This window comes from Lipophrys pholis (assembly GCF_963383615.2).
Source record: "Lipophrys pholis genome assembly, chromosome: 18".
Classification (NCBI taxonomy): Eukaryota; Metazoa; Chordata; class Actinopteri; order Blenniiformes; family Blenniidae; genus Lipophrys; species Lipophrys pholis.
This window is the reverse complement of record NC_137646.1, coordinates 14,321,191-14,343,459: the sequence shown is the minus strand read 5'-3', so window position 1 is coordinate 14,343,459 and position 22,269 is coordinate 14,321,191. Positions and strand designations below refer to the sequence as shown.

The 22,269-nt window shown below is 44.0% G+C and overlaps 1 protein-coding gene across 1 annotated transcript in view; it reads right to left on the bottom strand.

The window, feature by feature from the left end:
- Positions 1 to 9,614: 9,614 nt before the first annotated feature.
- The window catches only part of LOC308123689 (insulin receptor substrate 1-B), a 50,572-nt gene continuing 37,917 nt past the window's right edge, over positions 9,615 to 22,269 (bottom strand). Inside the window, exon 4 of the mRNA XM_080486309.1 lies at positions 9,615 to 14,605. Within this exon, the coding sequence (XP_080342435.1) occupies positions 14,598 to 14,605 (8 nt within the window). The 3' untranslated portion in view covers positions 9,615 to 14,597. The remainder of the gene's footprint in view (positions 14,606 to 22,269) is intronic.

Sequence of the window (22,269 nt, the reverse complement as noted above, 5' to 3'; positions counted from 1 at the left end):
CAGCAAGCAGTGTTCTCACCAGCGACTCCCAGCATGGAGGACAGAGCTCTGAGAAGTTGCAGCCCAGAGGCGGGGGCAATAGTCTCCTTCAGAAAGTATACCCCAGAGCCAATTTGTTTGATTCCCACTCAATGATGATCAGAAAGTCATCTCCAAAGCCATTTGCTAAACTTTGGGACCAAGAATATACTCGGAAATCCCTCAACAGTGGAAAAAAACCTGAAGATGCATTTGTAGAAGTGCTTGAAAATATTCCTGTTCACAAATCTCTTTTCCCATCCAAGCTTGGAGGATATTTGAATAATCTATCTCTACTTCCACGAGGCCATGGCGGCCCTGATAGAGAGACAAGTGAGCGTCCTGCAGCCGGGGCGCGGAGTAGATCAAGTCCCATTCAATCAGGCAACTTATTTAGCTTCACAAGTCGTACGACCTCTCAGGCACCATCCATCACCAACGGTACGCTTGTCTCAGCTGTTAAAAAAGACCCAAGCCCAGAGAAATTGACACCATCTATCACACATTTCTCCCATGAGCCAGACTTGATGAGCGGTGGTCAGACTGTAGGACACAAGAAGGTCCAATCATATCTCTTCAAGGACACCCAGACCTTGCTTAATAGAGTTTTAAATGGGATGACGAATGATGCCACGGCGCAATATGAACAGAGGCCTGTTAGTGAACAAGGCCCTCACAGATTTGCTGCTAATTTTCAACAGTTTGACGGACAGTGGCCAAATTGGCAACGTGATACAAATCCACTGAAGACTGAAAATTTAGTGAGACAGAACGGAGGCCAGGCACAAAGTCTGAACAAACGTCAGCCTCATGTCCACATCAGACCACAATCTCAACTCCCCGTGAGCCCTTCTCCTGTAAAAATGAAAAATCTGCTAAGGTCTGCCCCTTCATCTCGTGAACACTCCAGGTCCAGCGATGCCACGAGGCGCGAGAATTCAAGTTTAACCGACCAAGTTACTACAGCAAGAAAGGAGTCGATGCGTGATTACGCAGCGGAACAATATCCAAAACGCCTCTTTAATTCCAGAGGGTTTAAAAGTCCTCTGTGGCGAGCTTTAAAACCATCGACTACGTTTCCGAGAGAGCGACCCAACCTGCAGCGGTATAGCTTTGGTAAGTTTAAAACTGCAGACGCGTCGTCGTCTTTGTCTCCTCGGTACAGCTTTGGCCGGGAAGCAGCAGCCACAGCGACTGTAACTCTTGAACAGATACGCACAGATTATACTTCACCTGCTCCTCCAATGCAAACGTCCACCGTGTCCACCGCCAGGCCGTTTACGTCGGGCTTCAGGGGCGTCCAGCGTCTGCTTCCTGAAAACGATACCAACCTGGAAGCTGCCAAAGACGGTCGATTAAAAATCTACAAAAGGATTTATAGTCTCAAAGGATTCGACTTTAAAACCCTCAACAGATCCCAAAGTTCACTTCAAAAGCCAGACAAGGGTGCCATACTTCAGAGAGGTTTTGAGGGTTTAAAGCTCAGAGTTCCACAGATTTGGCAAACGGGAAGTGTGAGAGTTCACAGGTGGAACAATCAAACAGGTGGAGTAAAGCCAGAAAGCAGCCGTATAACTACATTAAGTCGAAATGAGCCACAAAGAGACGAACCACTTCTGAAGGCTACGGGAAGTGAGGAGTTCCCCACCAGAGTCACGCCTGACAGAAAGAACTACAATTTTTTCTCTCTTTATCGGTTTTGGACTCTTAAAAACAAAACTGTAAAATCCGACCACAAACCACGAAACGACGCCGAACAAAATGCAACCGAAGCTTCGCCGCCTTACAAAGTCGCCTCCGCTCAACTGAGAAGAACACAGGACCTCGACATGAAACAAAGTCCGTCGTCGGAGCCAAGAAGACGTCACCAAATCGAACTTCCTGTGAAGAAAGCGACCCTGCTGAGGAATAACTTCAGCAGCAGCAGCGTGAGAGGCAAACGTGTGAATGTGACTCAAACAAACGGCAGTCGGCTCACTGGACCTTCAGTCATCAATATGACCGGGCATGGAGGCATCGTGAGGAAGCCAAGGCCCCCGGCCAGAATTAAATCCGACATGTATCCAGATATCGTCGGCAGCGCTTTGTTCAGCGGTATCAGAGCGACCAACCAAACAAAGACGTCAGTCGATGATGATGATCTTCAGAACTCAGTGGTTCAATGGGCTCGGAATGCAACCAGCGAGACAAAGTCAAGAGCTGAAAATAAAACAGAAAATCTCCATTTTCTTGAAGAAAACAGCTTTGGAGAACACAAATATGACAAAATACTAACGTCAGATTTTTCCCAAGATCAGGACGGGAGTGGAGACTTTAATCCGTCTGACATTGGAAGACTGAGTGTTGGTAACAATCTGGCAGAGCTGGATTACCTCCAAAGATCTACCTGGAACGTCTCCTTCAAGTCAGTCAATCTGTCTCCTTTAGGCCAGAATCAGTGATTTTTTTTAATGTTGGAACAATTTCAATAAAAGCTGATAAATCCATGGAGTCGTTCTGGCGTCGTTGTTGAACTAACCCCATCAGTCTGTTAAAGTTTAGTGAATTTATAATTTCAAGTGTTCGAGTGTCTCCCACAGATACATCTGAAGTTATTTGTTCACTTGATTGTCCGAAGGTTTGCGTGTGGACAACGGGACACGACCCCGAGGTGGATGAAGGCTTGTAGAGGTCATATGATCCGTTGAGATCATTAACTCCAACATTCCGTCTGTTACTTATCTAACCATCCTTTTGCAGGAGGAAGCCTCATGTGTGACCCGTCTGATGGGACTTGATGTCAACGTCGGTGTTTTTCTACAAATTATAAACGAATCAAAGTAGTTTTTAATCGTTTCCTAATTTTCCGTTCAACAGTAAAGCAATGCCTTTCGGTCAAAGAGTGAACTCATAGTCACTTTAAAATAATAGTGTTCTTATATACTGTGTTCATTACCTTCCTGAATAATGAATTGGTTTATAGAGCACCATTGTTTATTGACATAAAACAAACAGATGCAGGTTAATTTGTGAACTGCTTTACCTTTTTCCGACTCAAGCACCCCGTTGACCCCCTGTTACTCTATAACCCAGGCATCGTCCGTGACCTGGGAATGTGGGGCTTTTGAAAGCAGTAAAAAAATAACGTGGGTTAAAAGAGTTGATTGTGTCTGGCTGTTTGAGGTCCCACGTGCAAGTTTCTGAACCTAGTTCTAATGTTCATGTTTACAATGTGCACATGTCCACATTGTTACCTTGGTTTCTTATCGGGTTTCCTCTTGGACCTGCGCCTTGGAGTTATCGCCACCGTTATATGGCTGCGAGATTCCTTTAAAACTAAACAAACAGCAAACTCAAGATCACCGATGATCACCGTGTGCCACTTAGAAATGACTGATTTCTTTTAAATGCTCTCCGATCTTTGCACGGAAACAGTGAAATCAGCTTATGCTGGCTCAAGAGTGAAGAATGGAGTACAATGCGTTTGTTTTTTTAATTTGCTAAATCGTACATGAATGTGTGGCTGAAGGACAACCTTTTTTCAAAATAACTCATTTTCATGATTCATTGTTTTTAAATAGTCACTCCATTATACTGCCCTTTTTTAATTACTATTGTGTGCAGTAAATGTCATTCATCTAGCTTGTGCAATAATAATATCTAACTTTGTCATGCAACACCATAAAATATTGTTCCAGAACTGCTTTGTAAAAAGAGAAAGAATGTATAACTTAATAAGACCAAGATTTTGGACAAAATTAATTCCTGTAAAAGGGGTCAATTTATGGGGCAAACTAGGCAAAGAACAAAAAAATTTAAAAAATCGAATTTGCATTGTATTTTATCCCCTACAAGTGATTGATCACTATAGTATCCTTCACTATTGCCCACACTGTCTGACGTTTCAATTGTTTCATTCAGTGCAGTAATAAACAGTCACTGGGCCTATTGTTTGTAAATACAAGCGGTAGTAATTCCTTGTGTGCCGTCCTTCTCTGACCTCCTCCTCCTGAGTTGAGAGATAATAAAATATCTAATGAGGGAAAAACAAAGGTCAACGCTGGTATTTACCTGATTTGACTTTGTACTCCATATCACTATATCACACTAAGAAGTATGAACCTTCCAAGTTTTTTTTTTCTCCCACATACTGATTGTATTCCCATTCCCTGTGTCCTCAGAGTGCTGACACAGATTTCCTGTCTTCTTCTAAAGCACAGTTTCAGCATGCTGATCTCTGAATTAACATGCAATCAGCTGGGGGGGGGGGGGGGGGGGGGGGGGGGGCTCTTGTTCCTCCTCAGGAGCTCTTCTCCTCACTCTACCACATCATTAATACGTAAAACACATTGCAATTCTACAAAACAACAACTGGTTCATTTCTCCCCATTTAGGCCATGGAAGAAATGGAGTGGAAATGAATTATTTCTCTGTGTTTTACACAGATGTGCTTAATCTGCCTCCTGCTAATCTGTCTTGTCAGTGGCAAATTAATTGGGTGTGGACTATTTTTGGAGTGACCTGAAAATGTGCGCGTTAGTAGTGATGACACAGAAAATCCACTAGATGGCGAAACTCACCTGCTTTGCATTTTTCCACATGCGACCAATTGTCCTGCACGTTGTCGTGCTGATCTCATGCTTTATAAATGTCAAAATAGAAGTTGAATTGCCGAACTTTTCGATTGGATCAACTTTACTTTCAAATTGAATGAGAGAAGTATCAAAAGCGAACTAATGAATGTTGGCCTTTCTGCAAATTGAATATGTTGGGTGTGTTATTCCATATTGATCAAATTTAATGGGCATTAAGTAGAAATGGCTACAGTGATAATGGAGGGGAAAACGATGGGACTAGAGTATGCAAAGTTTCACCATGTTAAAGTTTTCTTAAGCAAATAAAGCAGCTGACTTAATTGAACCAAAGCCATGATTTTAATACATATACATAAGCAAACTGCAACCATAACTCACAATGTATTGACTTTTGCTGTTGTGATAATAAAATTCAACTAAAAATGTGCACATAAAACATACTTTAGTTTCGCTGATAAATTATTTGACGCACAATACCAACAATTCTGCAGGAAACCCAGCTTGTTTGGCTCCCGGACACCATCAATCGGCCAATCAGACAGTCGGTTTCAGGGGGCACTGGGTCCACTCTAAATCCGGATCACAGGTCCATTCACACCGCCCGACCCCTTCACCTTTTCCCACTCTACCAACTCCACCTAAATACCAGTTGCCCTCAGTCTGTAAGCTACAAGGGGCCCCAAAGTGAGGAAAAGGTGGGAGGGTTTTCTCTTTTTGAAGGGATCTGCCAGTCAAACTTAAACACATTGTACATTGGATTAACGCCCCACCACCACCGCCACCCAACCAATACTCGTGGAAAGTGGGACCTTCCACTTTCCCAGAGTAGCTGAGAGGTATTAAGGCGATATGATGTTATGTTATGAGGTTTCCATGTCCTGGCATGTGGAGAGGTTGTCCTGCCGGCTCCTTTAAAGTTCCCTTCTTGTTCAGGCAGCCTTTATGTGTAGCAGAGTGTGTGTGTGTGTGTGTGTGTGAGGTTCGCACTATGGTATTGTGAGTGTTGATCAGACAGTGTGGTGTTCTCTTGCAAAACGCCGAGCCTTCCTCCTCCTCCCTCTCTGACTGTGAGGGGAATTCTGTACCATGTGTCTGCGGTTTTCAGGGAGCTTTCAAGGAAAATAAAGCACAGAGGCCTCAAATTCCCCCCCCCCCCCCCCCCCAAAAAAACCGCCCTCACCTCCTTCTTTCTTCCTCCCCTTCTGGTTTTCCCCCTCTCACACACTCACTTCATGTGGCACTTTTTTTGTTTTTTTTTGTTCCTCTCACAATTTCGACCTCCCGTTTCAAGCTGACGGAGTCGGTTCTGTACGCGTCCCTTAGAACCAACACGTCTATAATCACGACAAACACTCTGGTATGGGTCTGAAGACAGTGGCGGGGAGGGAGTGAGCGAGGGAGTGGAGAGTGAGTATTTGGGGGGGGGGAGAATGAGGAAGGGGAGGGAGGGAAAGACAGAGAAAGCCTTTTTGTTTGGCTAAGTACACTATGTGAAAGAGGGGGCGGTGAGGAAGAGGGAGCTGGAAATACATTAGAACGACGGTAGCGTCTGCTGTGGTATTTGCGGTGGGGGGGTGACGTCAGGCTGGACGGACCCCAGCAGCAGATCTGCTCGGAGGCCGACATTCATTGTGTATGCAGTGAGGGGGGAATAAGCCAAAGCACTTCTAAAGCAAATCTATCACACATTTTGCCTCGATAACAAACTCAAGCTGTATCCATCTAGAAGTGAGACTGATGACCAGGAGGCAGTCGAGGCGTATGGATCAGTGCCAACATCACAATTCCCACATTAGCTTCGGGGAACACAATCGACATCCGTGTCTGACATCCAGCGTGTTTCCCGAGGCCCGCGCCACGGAGGAAGTCATAAAGGCAGGAAGACTTCCTGTATCGCTGCCAGCACTCAGTGGTGTGAACTGTACGTGCTCCACGAGGCCAGTGATGTAAAAATCATAAAAATAGCACAGTGGGCCCTATCGAAGAGGCCCAGACAGACGTGTGATTGGGAATTCAAACTGCCACTCCTTTCATACCCGTTCAGCACAATTTCAACACATCCATGGGAGGTTTTCTGTTTTCCCAATCTGCAAAATGCGTGTAAATGTGCAAACACTCACTGGCTATTGAGAGAGAGAGACGCTGACCTGTCATGGAATATTAACTTCACACAGGGAACCTTCAACGATTGGTTAAGGTTTTGAGGCGAAAACTGTAAAGGGATGCGTGACGCCCAATGATTCAGTTTACTTTTCGTGGACAGTTGAGGGCCGTCTCTCAGAGTACGGTAATCATAAAAAGTTATGACATGATGACATAGTAAAGAAATACAATCCATGGTGTCACATGAATTCATGATTCACGAGCACTTAGCAAGATAGCAAAGTCATAAAAACAGTCAAATCTCTTCGCAAGCAACTTGTGTTGTCAAAAGAATCTCTAAAATGGGAAAAACGACGGCGAGCTCATCAATTCAGCATCACTGTAGGTCTGAGTTCATGTTGGGTGATCCTATATTCTGATTTTCTACCGATGAGATGAAGATGGTGATGCAGCAGAGATAAACAAATGGAAGAAAAGCCCTCAAGCCATGCACCCGTCCGTCTTCTGCAGCCACTGCACTGGTTCGTATCGTCGATTATTACACGTCTTTGGATTGAGGCAGGAGTGCAAACCATTGCATCACTAGAACCTTCCCATGAATGAAAAATAATATTAGCTGCTGAATCAAAATTCTTTATTTATTTTTCTAGCCAAGTGATAAGTTTGCCGTTGTTTTGAGTGCTACAGACAGCTCCACTATCGCTGTTGTACAACATGATAGTTGCTCCATCGCAGTCCGACGAGTCGGCCATAGACGAAATGTTGGAGAGTTTCTTTTGATAATCGCACAAAGATTAGACTGAAGTAGTCATCTTGTGGACGCCTGTTCATCTCAACATGTTTTATCGGGTCTATTTTCCCTCCACGTGTGTTTTGTTAGGACGTGAGCGTGCGGGTTCCCTCTCACAGTCCTAAAGCATGCATTTAAAGTTGTGAGTGTGTGTGTTTATTTTCTGTGATGGACAGGTGACCTGGTTCCTACAGCAAACTTTGCAAAGTCATTCCGTATCTAGAATCCTGTCGCCAGTTTAACTGGTGTTATGGAGAAGCTCTGAGTCAGTCCTCCGACAATCACAACTTGGCTTGACACTCAAATCCTTGTCCATTTGTTGTGCTTCTATAACCTTTGAGTACAAAATATGAGGAGGAGATAATCAGCGATAGTCACTTATCTTGTCAGCGGGAGTATTATGGCAGACTGATGTAGAGATTCAAAGTAGCTCCTCAACCTTGGAAATCACACATGGGAATACAATCTAACCACAAGCTCTATTTATCTGACTTTCTTGATCTTCTTCGGCTGATGAAGTAACTGGCAATGAATTGCAGGGGTTCACTTTTCACCGTCTGGTTGCACAGTCGAGGGATTTCTCTTCCACATTGGCTTAAAAGCTGACACCTTTGGGAACTCCATCTGCTGGCGAAGATCATGTGATATGATCAAAAGCTCTAGAGCAGCTACCTCAGAGGCCTTTTGGTTTTTCTACGGGATTATGAGACTTATCTAGTATCCCTGCAGTATTTAAACAGGTGGGGTTATTGAGGCCGTTTCTGCAGCTGCGTGTAGGTGTAACTGTGTTTGAGTTATATAAATCCTCACAACCGACCTGGCACACAAATATACAGTGTCACAAACACAATGAGGGGATGACACACTGCCTGCTCAGACACAACAGGTCCACCTGTTGACACCTGGCCAGCGCAGCGCTCTGCGGATGAACTCCATGTCCTCTCGCCTTGGCTCACGGCCAGCCTCCGCCGCTGCTGCTCCGTTTTCCTCCGTCCAGGACGCCGTCACCACAGCCGAGGAGGGGCACCGTCGCCACGACAACCAGATAGGGGAGGGCTCATATTGATCTGCACCTTGTTTTATATCATTTCATTTAAAGACACTTCGCCTGCAGTTTCCCTCAAGCATCAACAAATGTGAGCGTCAATGAAGTCTTGTTGCTCATGCACAGTCATCCACCCACCCATCGTCTCTGCAGCTTAATCCTGTGTGGAATATGCATGTTCTTCCTATGTTTTTCCATGATTTCCTCCCACAGTACAAAAACAGGCATATCAGCTTCATTGGTAACTCTAAACTGATTGTAGGTGTTAAGGCTTAAATAGCTCAGTGTCCTCTGCCTTTCCTTCAATATAAACATGGATTACCTCCAACTCTTAAATTGTTTAGGATTTAAGATTTGCCATGTTTTGTTACAGTTAGAACCTGCAAACTCTGCACAGAAAGGTCCAGACGTGGAATAAAATGCCAATCCTCCTGCTTTGAGGAGAAAATCTGACAGCAATCTTCCATGGTGCTGCTAGTGTGTTGACAGCTTAATTCTGGATGAAGAATAAAACACTCGTGATTTCAGATTTCACATTTGCAACATATCGCACAGCACTTTTTTTTTATTTTATGTTCGGGGTTAGAAATAGTGTTTCTTGGCTTCTTATTTTAAATTCTGGGTTTAAGGTGTTTCTCCTTTATATAGAATTATATATATACCTACAACCTTTCTGGTATTAAGTCCAACTGTTTCATAGTGATTGAATCTGATGGCTCAAGTAAATACGGCAACTTGATGGATTTAGACAAACTTCACGTGATGAGGACAGGAAAAAAATAATTAAGAGACTTTAGCATTATGATTAATTCACAAACTGCTGATATATTTTGATTTTTACACCCAACCACGTCAAAGGTCCTCATATGGGGGCATTGGCGGAGAAACTATCAAGCAAGATGCATTTTTATTTTCAGTGTAAAAATCCCCTTTAAGGTCAGAGGAGTATGGTGAGGCTGTTTCATTATGTTAAGCAACCAAAGAACGCTGATTTCAAACAAGTTACGTAAAAGCCCCTCTCTAAACATCAATTTCAACATCACCGCGTTGCAAAGGAAACTCAAGCCAACATTGTTTTCTGCAACACTCTGATTACATTATCCGTTTATTTGAATTCACAAAAAAAAAAAAATATAAAATCAGTTCTAATTCAGCATTGGATCAATGGTGCAGACGCAATAATGTCACTAGACCTTACTGCAGCCATTGCTTATTTATTTCACCTTTACTTTTACTATTTTTATTTAAATCTATAACCATATGGTGACTTAGTGATCAGCATTATTGCCTCACAATGGCAATAAACCTGGTTTGAGACATTTCTGTGTGGAGTTTCCACTACCGTTTCCTCCCAGTCCAAAAAACTACTCACTTTAGAGTGTAAATATGTGGATCCTGCCTTTGCTCTGTCAGCTCAACCGGGAATTCTACATAGTTGTATATAGGAGACACATGAAAGTATGAACGTACCAGTGTTGACACCTGCAACTTTTGCTCCTATGCTAAAGAATGACTAGACGCTACAGTGACTTTCTCCAAGATGTTGTTTAACAGTTATACGCCAGAAAATGGACTTAAAATTAACTATACGATTACAGTGCATTTTTACGTCTTCTGCAGCGTCTTCCACTCACTCAAATTCACTCTTTCATACACACACACACTCTAACACAGACAGCATGGACGTGAGGCTCAGTGTCTCACTCTGAGGGGAGATGAGGCCACCCTGCAGCTGCAATCATCCCTTGTAGACATTTAAGATATTAAAGCCAGCGTCTGAATCAGAGCCGCTTCATGTAAGTACATGGGGAAGAAAAAGGATCCCTCCTTTTGTCTTGAGTGTAAAAATAGTAGAATGAAGAAATTTTAAAAAGTAGGGCTTGAAAGTCCCTCGGGACTCGCTTTGATTACCTGAGCTATAAAGAGAAGTAATGGGACGTTGCGACTACAGTGTGGGTTTCAGTAACCTCCAGGTGCTGCCGGGCTTCTCATTGTCTGCACTAACCTTATTTTTACACAGAGGGAAGTGAAAGCGTCTGCAGGTGCAGGCCCGATCTGTGTGTGTGTGTTCTGGTTTCTATTAATTCCTGCAGTGCCTCAGTCAGATCACACCCAGCTCGAGTTGAGTTACCGGCCATCTGTGGACGAGGGCGACACCGGACCCTTCACACTCCGACAATACAAGAGGCTAACAGAAAGAGCCACTGATTTATCGTGCCAAAAGAGGGCTTATTTAATTAAAACGAGTGCCGAGTGAGAGGGTGGTATCAAATAAGACAGACGGTGGTATTTGAGCTCGGCCGCGCAAAAACACCATGTTCGTCAAATTCCCGGTAAGACGAGCGATTAACTCCGCTGGCGAGCAGCCAGCCCCGGGTGCAAATGATCTTATCAAAGGGAGGGGTGGATGTGACCAACGCGAGGAAAACAATCAGGCTGTTTTCTTTCTCCACTTTACGGCCTGACATCTGTGGCCGCGGCCTGAAAGACGGCGAGTGTGCGATGGGGCCCCGAGCCCGCCTGCGTCTGTGGCATCTTGTGCAGATGTTCAAACTTGTCCCCGACAGTAAAATTACAGTGTCTTCCCCCTCGCCGCTCAGTAGCTCTGGTTTTCTCTCACTTTTTTTTTCTCTCTCAACAATTATCCCCATTACATCACTCAACACTCGAGCAGCCAGCCTCCGAAAAGAACAGAAACCACAAGAAGCCCTTTTGTTGTTTGACATTTTTTTTTTTTTCCTTTTAGTCATCTTTTTGTTTCTCAAGCAACAGAAGTAAAACTGTCTACATCAATGGCAAACCTCACAATATTCCCGCTCAGTACCATCCGTCGGGGGAACGAGAGGAATAGATAAAACAATTCAGGACAGCAGCAGCACTTTTCTGCACATTTTACAAACGAGTCTAAATTTGCCAACAACGCAATGAGTGAAATCATACAGCCACTTAAAACGGTGAACCCCCTCTATTTGCCTGAGCTCTCCAACAGGAACTTCATTTGTGATTTTCTAGCTGTGACCGTGGAGGACTCAGAGGAGAAACTTTCCAGGCTGCAGGCAGTTTGAGAAAGTAAAAACGTTCATTCAAAGGTTCCTGAGATGCTGCAGAGCTTGAAGGGGGCTCTCAATGGCAGGATAATAACGCCTGTTCCTCACAACTGCTTGTGTGCTTTCTATAAGTACCGTCTTCAAGCATTTGGCTGAAATCTGCAATATGAGAACATCTCCAACACACATCAGACACATTCCAACTTGTCTCGTGTTTGCCTGCCAGTCCACCGGAGAGCCAACGTCTTGGATTTATGTGTCAAATCCGGTTTTAGTGTTTTTGTTTTTTTTCCTTCACTTGGGATTTGCTAACTGCTATTAGGGGCAATTCCAACCACAGATCCCAATCTGCTCATAATAAAGCTGCATTGTTATGCTCGAGGCCCCCGAAAGTCACGTGACCAGAATGAGAAAAAGTTCATGAACTCTCCGGGGCAGGCAGACAAACACATGAGCACAATTCTGGAGCGACACAGATACACATGTATTCAGACATTGGGCTCTTGCCGTTTGTCACGGTGGCCTTTTTTTTCTGCTTCTTTCTCTTCATCCGTTTTTGTTTTCGCCCTCAGGTCAAAGTCGTAGGCAAATTCAAGGTTAAAGCAAACGCAACTCTTCACGATGACCTTTATCACAGAGTCGCAGAAGCAGACTGCGAGGCGAGATATGTCAGTTCTTCACCCTCTGAAAGATTACACTTTCAAAAACAACAACAAAGTATTATATCCAGACAAGCTGCTTCTTGAGGTGATGTGTAGGAGAACAACTCGTTTTGTTTTTTTGTGTGTGTTTTGGCAACGACAGCCCTGAAACGATAAAAGTCTTCCATTAACACCAAAGAGAATCTCCTCAGATTAGAGCCGTGGCTGTCGGTCGAAGTCCTCTGGTACATCATCGCCACAGCGAAACAAACAGAAACACATTGTTTAATAAGAACTGTACACCCATAAAAGACAAAAATAGACCCAAAATAGACATGTTATACTCTGCTAGGACAACTGTATTAGAGCTGGCTGCTAAAATAGGGCAGAAGAACACAGACAGACCAAGAGAACAGACAGGCACTTGAGTGCTTGTTGCATAGCGAAGACAAAAGTAAGAGCCAAGCAAAAAGACGGAAAGGAAACCAGGAAGAAGATAGAATTCAAAAGTCTGAAGTGTTAAAGCACTTCTAGTTTAGTAAAAGCTTAATAAAAAAAAACTTAAAATGTTTGGTACTGTATAAAATAACTGAGCAGATGTGGTGTTGGCGCTGAAATGAGACCTGAAGTGTGAGAAGCAGCGTTAGCATGGCTATCGACAGGGTCTCCGTCCTCAGCTTTACGTACCGTGTGTTATTTAGCACCTGAGATGAAGGGGGATTACGTGAGACACAAGTGACTGGAGCTAATGACAACTAATGGGATTGCTTGGCTCTGTAAATCAGGGGAGGGGTCGGACCCTGAGCTGTGGTCAGCAGGACAGAAGATCTTCGTCCTGGGACCAATGCTAATATGATAATCTGATCTAAACTAGTGTTCTCCCTGCTCCAAGTGCCAATAGTGTTTGAAGCCCGTCACTTGATACTTTATGGCTTGTTTAGTTGTGAAAGTCTGCAGAGGAGAAAGAGAAAAGAAGACTTTTAGAGGAAAAACCAGAAGTGGCAAGCTAACGGCCGCTATGCTAGTACGTATCACAGTAGAAAGAAAGGCTAGCAGATTGCTAGTACCATAATCATCATTATTATCGTTATCATTCGCATAAATGCTACATTCATGTCATATTGAATTCTTGAGAACTACAACTTTTACATATAAGGCAGCGGCTATTTGCACATGTGCGGGAACGAGTCATCAAATCGCTGCTGAACGGGGTTTTTAAAACCCAAATTGACACAAAAACCAGCGGTTATTGTGAGCTATGAGCTAATCAAGCGACGTCCACCGAGTCCAGTAGCAGAAAATTTGTGATAGTATTGAGATGTAAACTGGAAAATGGGAACGTCTCAACTTTTGATTGGAGGGAATTTATCCAAATGTTATTGAATTCTTTAAGTGTCGAGTTTTGAACCGCTCCGAGAAATACATTAGATGTCACTCGAATTGGCCTCGTATGTCTACAATAGACAGAATTCAGAAGGCATTCCGACCTCAGTGTGCTGGCTCAGAAAAATCTAAATGTGTAGAGACAAAAGTGCATGAACAATGTGGTTCTCATAAACTTCATTCAAATTGTGTTAGGTAATAAGAATGGTTTTTCTTTTGGGGGGGGATTGCCTGTTTGCATGTGAACACTCCTAATCCAGGAGAGGGACTTTCCCTGAGTGCAACACTCCCATTTCCCAGCTGCATGAAAGCACTATAGGGGCACGTCTGAGGGAAGCGAGTCTGTCTCTAATGCAAACAGCAACTGTCTTCTTTACATCCAGCTCGGCATTATATATAAGTGCATTTTTCCTCTCGCATCCTGTATGACATGAACGCAGCACAAGCTCTCACCAGTGCTTCCCACATTTATCAGCATCTTCTGTTGCATGTTCTTTTTTTTTAGTAACTACATCAAATCAAGCACAGAAAATAAAACCCAAAGCTTCAGTTGAAGGTCTGTGTAACATGGCTACAATCTGAAAATGAGGCACTTTCTGAGGAAATACACACATTTATATAGTTTCTTTTTCAACACACACGTCAGCCACTGATGGACTCGGTAAAGAGTTTCTTGATCAGAAAACAAAAAACACTGTTCTCTCTATTTCTTTTAAACTCTCTGATTGGCTTTCACTCAAGGAATGAGAACAGCAAAATAGCTTTTTAAGAATGTCATTTGGCACACATCCCTGTTGGTTTCCACAACCAACTACATAAAAGCAAAGAGGAAAAAAAAAGAAAAAGTTTTCCATCAGTCTTTGTCAAAGTGCTTCTGGGCCGTGTCCGATCGGGCTGCTCTCTCTCTCCGCGTGATTGGCCGTCACAAAAGGAGGAGGCAGAGTTTTGACGCTCTGAGTGGGTCCAGATTGTTTCCCCAAGGATGACACACTGACATCAGCACTCTGCGAAGACAAAAACACACATACACAAAAAGGGAAATAGTCTGGTTAGATTTTGAATAAACAATAACTCAGATATGGGGAAGAAATAAATATTATGACATGTACATACAGCATCTCTTTCTTATCATGCTAATTACATGTAATCTGAGATATGAATGTGTGCTTATCACCCCGGGAGCACTGTAACCCTAAAATAAACCGTATGAATTTACAATGAGGCAAAAGAGAGTGGGAATAAGACTCCCAGATTCAGACAGGAGGGAGGAAACAGCGGGGAAGGAAAGTGAGGACACCTACTGCTACAGGCACAACGTGTGTGTGTGTGTGTGTGTGTGTGTGTGTGTGTATGTGTGTGTGTGTGAGGCAGCACGAGAGAATAGGAAGAAAAGCACAATCAGATGCATCAAACTGCATCGCTATTATGTCATGTGAGTGCACAGGGATGTGTAGAAATGTCACATAAGTCCCAACACAGGAGCGGTCCGTCAGTCCCACGTCCCCTCGTATACCGTTTCAATTTCCTCTATTCTGGAGAATTGGTGGTTGTAGCGCTCACCGTGTGGGTCAGCAAGCTGTAAATAAAGTGACTGTTGGTTGGCAGCGTGACGTGAGGAGGGGAGCAGATTTATGCCGGGTCCGATCTACAGTATACTTCAAGACTGGGAGGCACCTGAGCACCTTAGTAGTCGCTCAGGGAGGCAGTGAGGCGAGATCGTATGATCACAGACACAGGCCAAAAGCAAAAAGGTAAACTGTGTCTTGAAATTGTAAAGCATCAATTAAAATTATGGACTGATGGATGATGGGAGAGCTTGCTAAATCCACACAGAAAGACCTGAACATCTTACTGTGAGACGAGATTATAGTTTTGATCGTGAGCTTGAACCTACAAACATTGGAGGGAATTCAAAGTAAACTTTCTGTGTGGACTTTGCATGTTCTCCCTTGGCGTTTTCTCCAGGAGCTGTGTCCGTTGAATCTCAATTTTCCCAGTATCTCTTTTGTTTCCTGAACGTACATATTTTTGCCACCTCTGAGCTGACCTTGTGTGGCACGTAAAAAACCCTCCGCATTGTGGCTTATCATGCAGTCTGACCTTTAAACCAGATGTGCACATTAACGTATCACTCACTGTAATAACTGCAATCTTTTACTGCAGTGTTTTAATTAAAGAGCGAGTGAAGAATGCAAAGTGGAGCCTTCTACAGTTTGGACTGAAAACAGGATTATGACAGCAGTGGAGATTATTAAAAGCTCTTTAAAGTGGGTTACTTTTTGATGACTCTCACTGAAGGCACTCAGGCTGCCTGCTGCCAAAATAAAAAATGCACAAAGCCGGTAAAGAGAGCAGGCTCAGAGAGAGTTCCCCGTCTCCTTCCCAAAAATTTCCCAGCAGCTCTGGACTCTCTAATTGCACCAGGGTACTCTATATTTACGCCCATCCCTCTCTCTTCCCCAGTTTGCCTTCTTCCTGGTGCAGTGAGCTATATTTAGCCCCCCCCCCCACCAACGCTCCTCGGCGCAGACGGTGCCCGCCAGCCGGCCGAGCCGTGACGGGCCAAAAGCGGAGCAGCGCAGCTCCCTCGTTCAACCGTGTGCAGCTCGGAAACAGCAACAAAAACAAGCCCATCCAACCAGAGAAATCCAGGAGGGACGCACGCTGGTGCTGTGCCACACACACACACACACAAACACTGTGAAACACACAGCAACAACGACCAGGACGCTGTAATCATGCGGATGACATTCACTTAATAATGACTCTTCTCCAACACTGACGTAGGAAATTACACACAGAAGAAGATGCTAAATAACTGCTCCCACTGTCTCAACTTAATGACTCATGTTGCACTCTTTCAGTCAATATTGAATCGTTTCCTCTCCTGGCCACGCTAATCACATATTTGGCTTCTGATGCTCCCCCGAAGCTCCGCAATCCTGATCCTCCCCTGGCATTTTATAGATCCATTTCTGCTATTTTCCTTGTACCCTTTCTCCATCTGCCTAATCTAAAAATAGAACCAATAGTGACAGTCTGAGTGTCTTTTCTCTTTTCTAGACTGTTTAAATCAAGAGGATAGACCAAACAATCTGCCTCTGCAGGCCGTGCCAGTGTCTGCCTGTGTGTGTGTGTGTGTGTGTGTGTGTGTGTGTGTGTGTGTGTGTGTGTGTGTGTGTGTGTGTGTGTGTGTGTGTGTGTGTGTGTGTGTGTGTGTGTGTGTGTGTGTGTGTGAGAGAGCTGCACGCATGTGTGTAATTAGGAGAGTCTGGATCTATGTGATGTCTCAATTGAGGGCTGCCTAAAATTGAAAGCCACCTTGTCCCTCTGGTCGTAGATCGAGTGTGTCAGCCTGTCATTTTCCGGCTGCCGAGTCAATGAGTCCACTGGCCAGTCGGTTTGTGTTATGTCATCGTGTAGTTTCAAGGAAATGAGGCCGAGTCACTGTGGAGGTATTAGAGTTCATCATATGTTTTCAATAAAAGAAACAGGCTGAAGCAAAACAATAGAAAGCCAACTGGGACTTTAGAGCATTTCTTCATTTTGGCCTTAATTGGGACAATTTGCTTTGGTAATTTGTAGGGACTTCACATGGTGATAAAGCAGGAGCATTAATAGAAAACAAAATCTTTGAGCTATTTGTTGTGGATGCACCAATGAAAATGTTTCATTATTGCAATAGAATACCACAATGTACAGAAAGCACAAGATCCAATGAGCCACGTTAAAATATTCAATATGCAATATCAAATACAATAAATTCAAAAAATCTGTGCGATTTACTTTTCAATTTTTTTTTGATTGATTGACAGTTTAGATCAATCAAAGAAAAATTACAAAAAACAACAAAGTGAATTGAAAACAATTGGTGAACTGTAGATTTGGGGCAAGAGAAAGAGCACTGTTATCGAGGTATTTGTTTGTATTTATCTCATGCTCGCCTGATACTGTGCAGCTTTTCTATACATCGATGGGTTTCACCGTTTCATTTGTCCTTTAACATTCCAGCTTGTGGCTTGCATTCAGGCAAAAACATTGGCGTGGCTCCATCCTCCAAATTCCTTTCAACACCAACCTGACCCGACCTTTGATCTGCGACACTGCAGGAAGCCCCGAGGTTTCTTCTGGAGATCATTATAGAATTAAGGAAGAGAACATTTTCCACGATGGCAGCAATTTCTAGCTCTCTCAATCCTCCGGCGCTGGTACTAAAGTCGATTCCATTAAATCATTTGTGTCCGCAAACGTGGGTAAAAGGTACAACATGAGCATCGAGTCGGCTGCAGACAGAAGAAACCAACGCCGGCGATCTGCAGCCAGCAGCTCCTGTGTCACCTCTCTTCATTTCTGCCAGCGACGCCACAGAGTCTGTCAGTTATGAAGATATAATGTTTGCACCCCGACCACAGAGTCTGACTACATCCTACATATTTGTTAGTCACAAGTCTGGCACATCGGCGGATGGCAATTCGGGTGAAAGCGATGCTCCAGCCACAATCTGTCTGCAATTGTCAGTCGCTTGCATGCGAATGTTAGGAAGCTGCATCTTCGGAAGTATTTTCGTCTGAACATAATGCTGCGTCTGTAGCAGGTAACATCCGTAATAACCTCGATGGAGGGGAGTGGAAAAACATAAACCGAGTCAAGGAAAAGGCAACGCATGCACTGAAATAAAAGAAGTTTCTGGAATATGCACGTGCCTGCAGCCAAGTTATCATTACCTCCTCTGAATGAAGACAATGAAATGTTGAAAGCTTGAAAATGGGCTGCATGATAAGAGGGTAAACATGCAAAATGTGACAATGTTGAGAATTGCGACAACAAAACGAGTTCAAGAGAAAAAGCAAAGCAGTTGATGGTAAAAAAAAAAAAGAGTGAGTCAGAAGTAAATATATAGAAACGAAATGGAATAAAAACAACAACAAATTGAACAGTAATAACATCGGAGGAGTAATAAAGTACTCGACATCAACCTGAAAATTGAGGTGATGAGAAACTTAACACAGCGGACGTTTTTAATTATTATAAACATCTCAATCATGAGAACAGTGAACGCAGCACATTTCCCTTTCATACCCAGCAATAAATTTCCATACATTCACTCTGCAGCCGACTGTGGGGAGCACACTGTGTGTTGAAATATCGGCTGTGTGTGTGATGTGTGTGTGTGTGTGTGTGTGCGTGCGTGTGTGTGTGTGTGTGCTCATTACAGCTTCACACCCACTCGATTCCTCCTTTAACCCTGCCGCTGTCAATCAGCAGCCGCTACAACAGATACGCCGCGAGCTCTTTATCCAAGGGCACGTCTGAGTGCAATGTATACGTACGTACCGCGATGCGGGCCGCGGTGTACGGTTACCGGGTGCACACGGAAAATGACACACAGGTGGACGGAGGATTCTCTCGCTCGAGACGCTGCGCGAGGCCCAAAGAGATCTGGAGTGAACCATGTAAGGAGGGTGCCAGATCAGTTTTTATATGAAAAGAAACCAAACTAAATGTCATTACATCCGTTTGAACTGCTCGGGAGTAGCTTTCGTTAGGCGGCAGCTCGGTGGGGAAGCGGGAGGAATGTGTGAGGACGAGGCAGCGCTGCAGAGTTGGTGAAGAAGCACATTTGTGTCAGAAGCACGCGTCAAGAGTATTTTTAGATCATCCTTGAACAATATCCGAACATCTTGTTCGTTGTCGTGTTTGGAAAACCTGCTGGCCTCTGCACGCTGGACACGGGTTGTAAACGGGAACGGGTCGGCACTTTTTTCAGGTTTCCAAAATACAAAACAAGGTGCTGCTGCAAAATCACATGAAGTGCATACCAACCTCTATGTGCAAGTAGAGGTGTGTGCGTGTGTGTCTTAAAATGTTGTAAGGTGAAGTGACAACTAAAGTGTATCCAGACAAAAAATCTTAATACCTTTCTGTGTTTGAACAGTATTCAATATTGTGGTGTTTACAGTGGAGTAGTGGTTGGTCCTCATGCCTCACAGCCATAGTATCCCCGGTTCAGCTCCAGTCGAGGGGCTGACTTTGTGCAGTTTGCGTGTTCTCTATGTGTGTTGGTTTTCCTCCAGGTCAAAAACAAACTGCATCCGAGGATCATTTGTGGCTCTAATTTGCCTGTTAGTTCATTTTCATTTCATTCATTGGAAACTCTCTAAATTCTCAGAATTCTCTAAATCAGCAGCAATAAAAATGACCAGTAGCTGCACTTTTTGAGCTCATGTGTGCAGGTAAAATAAAAAATACTGTGTCAGGGAAAACGTGCTATTGTCTTTTTATGCCTACAACAAAGCCGTGAGTCAGTGCCTGCCCCAGTTACAGCTTAACCTTTGACCACAGCGCCACAGATAAGAGGGCAATAGGTTTTTAAGTGCCAATAAAACCGTCTATAAAGTTCTTCAAACAACTCGGGCTGCAAAAAAATTTATGCTTTGTGATCAAACGATTTCACTGCGGGTCTGAAAGTCAAGTGCGTCTCGGGAGACGAGAAGATATATGTTCAGTTTGGAGGAGGCTACTTAAAAACGCTCACTGCTGTGAAAAGCCGAGCGGAAAAAACCCTCGTCTGGGACCGTGAGGAAACGGCTTTAAAAGACGTGTGACAGAAACTGTGCTGAAACCTGACATGGCACGTCCTGTCCCCGGACAGGACACGCTGCGCCGCAGACAAGCAGGACCGGAGGATTGTGGGGAATGGCATCTCATTCATTCTCACACAGTTTCAATGTTTGCTGATTCAGACCAGCGATTTCTCTCTGTCTTCGTGTCGCTCCACCAGTTTTGCCACTTTCTGCTACTGTTGATAGCCCTACTGAACCCCCCCCCCCCCCCCACACACACACACACGCACACGCACACACACGGAGGTGGCGTCTCCAGTTGAAATGATATATGGAGTGATAGAATAAGCAGAAGGCGTCCTCGCTTCTCAGTAAGGCTTTTCAAGGAACGCCGGTGGCCGCCTCGCTCTGGATCTCTCACGCAGACGCGCAAATGAAATGAAACACAAGACCCCGTTGCAACATCGTTCAGAAAAGAAAAAAGAAAAAAGAAAAAAGAAAAGGCGCTGAGCGACAGAGCTGCTGTTCCATTTCTTGCTTCACTTCAATGTCACAACAGCAAAATCCAGCCAGAAGGGCATTTTCTGCTTTTGCACATGCTTGCGTCAATCTGTTGGAGCCGGTTTAAACTAAAACACCGAGGAAAAATTCAAAGATGAGGAATTTTTGTGAGCACATCTACCAACGGCTGGAAAAATTCTCCCTAAAAGTCCAGATAAAATATTGAGAATAACAGTGAAATGTTAAGAATTAGGTGAAGATGACACGAATCAAGGCATATTGTTGATGGTAACTAAAACATTTAAAGTTCATGTTGAGGATGAAGGTCGCACTTGGTGAAAAACGGGCTGAGGTTAAGTAAAATGACAAAATTCTCAGAATAAAATCAAAGTTCAAGAAAAATTGTTCAAATGAAGGGGCGTGCGCGCTTCCAAAAAAATGACCACATAATTATGTCCGTTGACAAGAAGCTAAATGCAAAATCAGTTGCAACTTCTTCTTGTCATTTTAAGTTTTGGTTACCTTCAGAACATTAATAATGCTGCAAAATGCCCCTGAGGTCCCGGTCACATGACGATTCCAGTGAAAACTCCTAATTTTTGAAAAACGATGCCCGTCTATACGGCAACGGCAGAAACACTGAGAACAATGGAGTTTTCACGATCAAATGTTCGCCTGTCAACATGACGAACGGAGTCAAGGGCATTTTTTTCGAATGGCCGTTCTCAAAAAGCTGCGCTTGCAGTTGCTCCGAGCACCGTTGTCATGCGAGTCATAAAAATCGAGAATTTATCAATTTAGAAAAATCACATTCCATGAACTATATTTGCCGTGAACAAAGCGGTGGTGACGGTTGTTGGGACGAGACCATTTTCTGGGGGACCTACTCTTGCGTTTCGCCACGTTGTTCCCCGAGTGCCAACCTGGCATGAAACCTGGATGGGACTGCAGGGTGTGGTTCTTTTGAGTTATTTTTGGAAGCAAATGAGAACATTTCTCCAGGCTAATACCATCTGGCACAGTGCGATAATGTTTCAAGTAATGTTGCAAAATCACTTCCTGTCTGTCAAGTCAGCGCACTACGGGATTTCGGATAAATCGGTTGAATTTCTGTAGCCTCGTATGCCTTCGCGTATCTGTGGATCTGCTTCACGTCGCAGCTTGACAGAACCCAATTACTTGAAGAAAGAAAAGTGAAAACTCTTTCATAGTCTTAGTGAGAGCCTCCTCCAGCTGGGATATGACTTTAAATAATAAATGAGTCCCTCTCTTCCCTGCTAAACTGGCCTGACTCAAGAGTTGTTGGACTGTCTGCGAGTGTTTCAGTGTCAGAGGGTGCAGATAATAACTCAGAAACCTTTGGATCATTGGGAAAAACAACAGAGGGGGCAGCTGATGGCGCGAAATCTGGACTGCATTTGGAAACACTGTCCCCTGTGTTTAGGGACCGGTGCCAATCTATGTTCCTCTGTGCCTGTGTTCGTGCGTTCACATGACAGCTCCTGGCCTCTGCTCCGGCCTGATGATGAATTGTGTAATTATTAATAGAGACACCGCTGCCTATTCGTACAGCAACAGCCACAGCCGGTTTAGGTTACTAAGAG